Raw genomic sequence first — 4294 nt, forward strand, 5'->3', positions numbered from 1 at the left:
ATTCTATGATTAATTTGCCTGCTTGGAACATGTAATTGCACAGTGCTACAACACTTGCAGCAGATACAAAATGCACTATGCTCTGTACCTTGCTAAAGAAAGGTTAGCTGCTGTTTCAGAAAATACAAAAGATAAGATAGTAAGAAGAGAATGGGAGATGTTTCCTCTGCTTGCAGTAAATCTCCTCCATGATGGCTGCTGAGATTAAAAAAGGAGAATCTTTCTGTTGAAAACACACCAGTGTTTCTGTTTGACCACAGTATCATTGTAACAGCTGCTGCAGTGAACAGACAGGTGGTTTTAGTCCTCTGCATTATTCATCTGAAGATCTGCTCCCATGATTGATACCATTTTTAAGTCCCTTTTTTCCTAAGGAGCATCTTTGGTGCTTTCAAACATTATTTCAGATTTTAACTGTAAAAAATTTATAATAATTATCTTATACATAATTTTATAATAATTTAAACAAAAATAATTATTCAGCATTTTAATTAGCTTTATGCATTAGAGCACTTGGGAGAAGTCTCCGTGATCACTGTAATACTACTGGAGATTTTAAAAGAAATCTGTAACTGTATTCCATAGGCTCTTGTGCTTTTCCATCAGAAAAATTTGAAAATAAATTAATTTCTGATTTAAGCCCAATAAGCAGACTGGAAGGAATATGTTCAGTGCTCAGAAGGCAGCATAATGCTATGTCAGCAGTAAATTCTCAGACCTCTGCCAATGTACTGGAGACCAGATCATGTATGTACTGGCAGCCCATACAGCCCCTTGCTCTGGTCACTCTTCCCAACTTCAAGTGTTCTGTGGCATTTAAAAGTCATTTAAGAGCCTTCAGTTTCAACAGAAAAGCAGAACTATGAGATCTATAGCACATACCCAGCACTATCAGCTGTCTGCTGTGTTTGAACAACTACTAGTGCCCCGAGGACTTTGCCTGGCTGGAGCTGCTAGCAGAGCACAGATGTGCCTTTGTGTCTCACCCGTGAGGGTTTGAGACTTGGCTCAATTTTCTAAAGCACCAGGCTAGTGTCATACACACTCAGGAGACTCACCTGAAACGGTTTATACAAAGATAAATGTTTACAATGTGATGCTACCTGGAAGCAGGAGCTGCAGAGCTGAAGTCCATGAACCCCATCAGAGCTGCAGGTCTGCAGTGGGGTCTGGTGCTGGTAACAGCAGCAGAGCTGGCTCAGGACTGGAGGTGCTGGGACAAACCAGGCAACACCAGCAGAAAGAACTGGAGAAGACATGGGAGCAGCAACGCCTCGGTGCCAATGCATAATTTCCCTTCTGTTCTGGAAGATTGCTCTCTCTGCTTCATAAGGGAGTACAAGAACGACCTCATTTCAAGCAATAAATCAGTGGCAGTGGCTGAAAAGTTACATGTCTGATCATGCCCAGCCTAATGCTTGAGTAAAACTGCTGAAGAGTTACGTGTTACTTGAGCTGTGCAACACAGCTATGTCTTGTAGGAGAGCAGGAAATGAAGCTACTATGCAACAAAGAGTCTGCTGGGGCAGCATATATGAGCCTTGTTTGATTTCTGGAGGCATTTTTGGAAGTTACACTCAATACTGCACCCCAGATAACTGTTTTCTTAGCAGTCGCCTCAGTCTTATGTTAAAATCCATACTGTGAAGTTGAGGACAATGTGTTTGGGAGGAGTGTGTCATACTGGAGATGTGACTCCCAGCTGTCCCTTCTCCTATGCACTTCTGCTGGTGGTGAAACACAGTGAATGCTTAGATGGTTGGGGTCACCTAAAATATGTGTTTCAGGGAAGCATCTCCTTAATAGCGAAGCAATTGGAAGGGTTTGGAGTTGGTGGTGAGCAAACCAAGTCCTCATTCTGCCTTAGCTATTCAATATATCACAGATGGATCCTTTGGTGTCTTTACCAGAAACCAAAAAATAGACCTGACCCTATTTGTGCCAATGTCAGGCTGCTCTGAGCTGGGGGAGCAACCAGGATGAGGAAACAATTTTAACGAAAATGCCATCACTAAATCTTCGATAGCTGTATCTGAGCTGTGCTGGGTGACACTGAAAGGTCAGGGAAACTAGTCATAGATCCAAGGTCAGTCCTAGGGTTGCATGATGAACTGAAAAGGAGCTTTTCTGCTGGAGCTATCACTGGGTTGCAATATCACCAGTGATAACATTCATGGCTTGTGACTTATGAGCACTGTAAAGATCACAGAATCACAGAGGTACAGGGTCTAACAAAAATACTGGCTGATACGAAGAATGAATGAATGGAGGTGCATGTGAAAGCACCAGAGGAAACAACAGAGCAGCGGCTAAAACAATGGTACACACTAAGAGCCAAGAACATTGTTAAACGCAATAAAACTGGGAACGGTGCTGTTTACACCCCCAAGGCCTGCACTCAGCTAAGACCCAGCACCAGTGACCTGTGCCCTGAGAGCAGGAGCATGGCCAGCAGGCCATGTCAGCCTGTACACACCTGCCTCCTTCCTCTCATTCCAAAAGGGGGAGGAGGCTGAGAAGACACCCAAAATGGAGGACAAAAAAAAAAAGAATAGAGAGAAAAAAACCCACCCGAGATTCATGGAGCACCAGGTAAGCAGAATTCGGAGGCAAAAAGATGGCAATAGCAAAGCTGCTGTCTGTGAGATGCACAGCAGACATGACCAAAACCCACTGTCACCACCGACTGAAAGCAGAGAAAGTGAGGATGGGACAGCTGAAGGTCCTTCTGCTCTGATTTTGGGCATACACCTGTGCTCATGCATCTTGGTGCTTGCAAGTATTCAGCTGTGATACTGTAAGTGGATAAAATCTGAGAACATAAATTTGAATATAAAATGAGTTTATGGAGGGCTTTTGCAAATAAACAACCACCGTCCTCCTCCAGCAGGATCTTGCACTGAGCTTTCTTGCAGTCATTTTCTACAAACATCACCTCACATGGCACATTGTGTTTACCAACACCAAAAGGTACACAGCTTAGGAATAGAAGAATTTTCTTAGACTTCCATAGTCTGGACAGAGTTAATGGAGAGGTACTAAACACTGCTTTTTACAGCTGCCTTTTGGTCTGTGTACTGCTAAATGGCCCAACACAATGATACAACGAACAGGGGCTAAAAACCAGAGAAAGATAAACATTCATCTCACAGGGGACTAAAACAAGACCTACAACTGATTTTGTAAACCCATCATTAATAATTAACCCCATAGTCTGGACAGAGTTAATGGAGAGGTACTAAACACTGCTTTTTACAGCTGCCTTTTGGTCTGTGTACTGCTAAATGGCCCAACACAATGATACAACGAACAGGGGCTAAAAACCAGAGAAAGATAAACATTCATCTCACAGGGGACTAAAACAAGACCTACAACTGATTTTGTAAACCCATCATTAATAATTAACCTAGTCCTTTGATGTAAAAAATACAGGTGAGTCAGTTACTTGCACTGCCTGAGAATACGGTCCCAAACATTCTTACTGTGCTATGAGAAGACCCAAATGCCTCTGAAAGAGCAGCACACACTTATATAGCCTCTTGAGGGAGAGCTGTGCATTTCGGGGGTGAGTAAAACACAGCATTTGGCCACTGATAAAAGAACTTGTTTTGCCAAAGTGCAGTGAGGCAGAAGACCCAGTGTGACAGGAAGGACTGAAGTGAGAAGAGGAAACTGTAGATAAGCCCAGCGTATCACACAGCTTCGCGCTGCCACCTCTGAGAGCAGAGCCCTGCCTGTGGCACCCAGCACGGGCACAGAGAGCAGACAGTGAATGCTCCTGTTTCTATGGAGAGTGGGTGGCACTGGGAGCTGTGTGATACCAGTCTGTGAGATGTTTTTGTACCATATTATGGCTGTATTATCATGCTAACTGCGGTGCTGTCTCCCGGCACTCCCTGCTGAGGTTTTCCACCTATTTTTCATCAGTGTTGGAGGTGTCACCGAGTGGACTGGTCTCCTCCACCAATGTTACACACCACTACAGCTCAGACCTGGAGGACAGGACATCACAAAAACAGAGTTGTTGCGAATGTTCACAGCCAGAGAGGGGAACTGCTTTACCATGTTAGTGATTCAAAAAAACCAAAACCGACCCCTCAAAAAAAAAAAAGAAACCCAACCCCAAACCCAAAACAAAAAAAAAAAGCCAATCTGCTGGGTTTTAGAAAAGAAACTGCTACCTTGGTCGGGGTGAGGAGCATCCCTGTAGGTAGAGCGGCACACAGCGTGCCGGGGCAGAAGGGCAGGGGGGGCAGAGCCGCTTACCTGGCCAGGGTGCTCTTCCCGGCGCCCG

The 4294-nt window shown here is 44.3% G+C and overlaps 1 protein-coding gene across 1 annotated transcript in view; it reads right to left on the reverse strand.

Annotated features, from left to right (window-relative positions):
* N4BP2L1 (NEDD4 binding protein 2-like 1) overlaps nt 1-4286 on the reverse strand; it is a gene marked incomplete at its 5' end in the record, with an annotated part of 11833 nt that extends 7547 nt beyond the window's left edge. The window contains one exon of the mRNA XM_009077671.1: nt 4267-4286. Coding sequence (XP_009075919.1) covers nt 4267-4286 — 20 coding nt within the window. The remainder of the gene's footprint in view (nt 1-4266) is intronic.
* Nucleotides 4287-4294: the final 8 nt, after the last annotated feature.

This window comes from Acanthisitta chloris, unplaced genomic scaffold (genome assembly GCF_000695815.1).
Source record: "Acanthisitta chloris isolate BGI_N310 unplaced genomic scaffold, ASM69581v1 scaffold32816, whole genome shotgun sequence".
NCBI lineage: Eukaryota > Metazoa > Chordata > Aves > Passeriformes > Acanthisittidae > Acanthisitta > Acanthisitta chloris.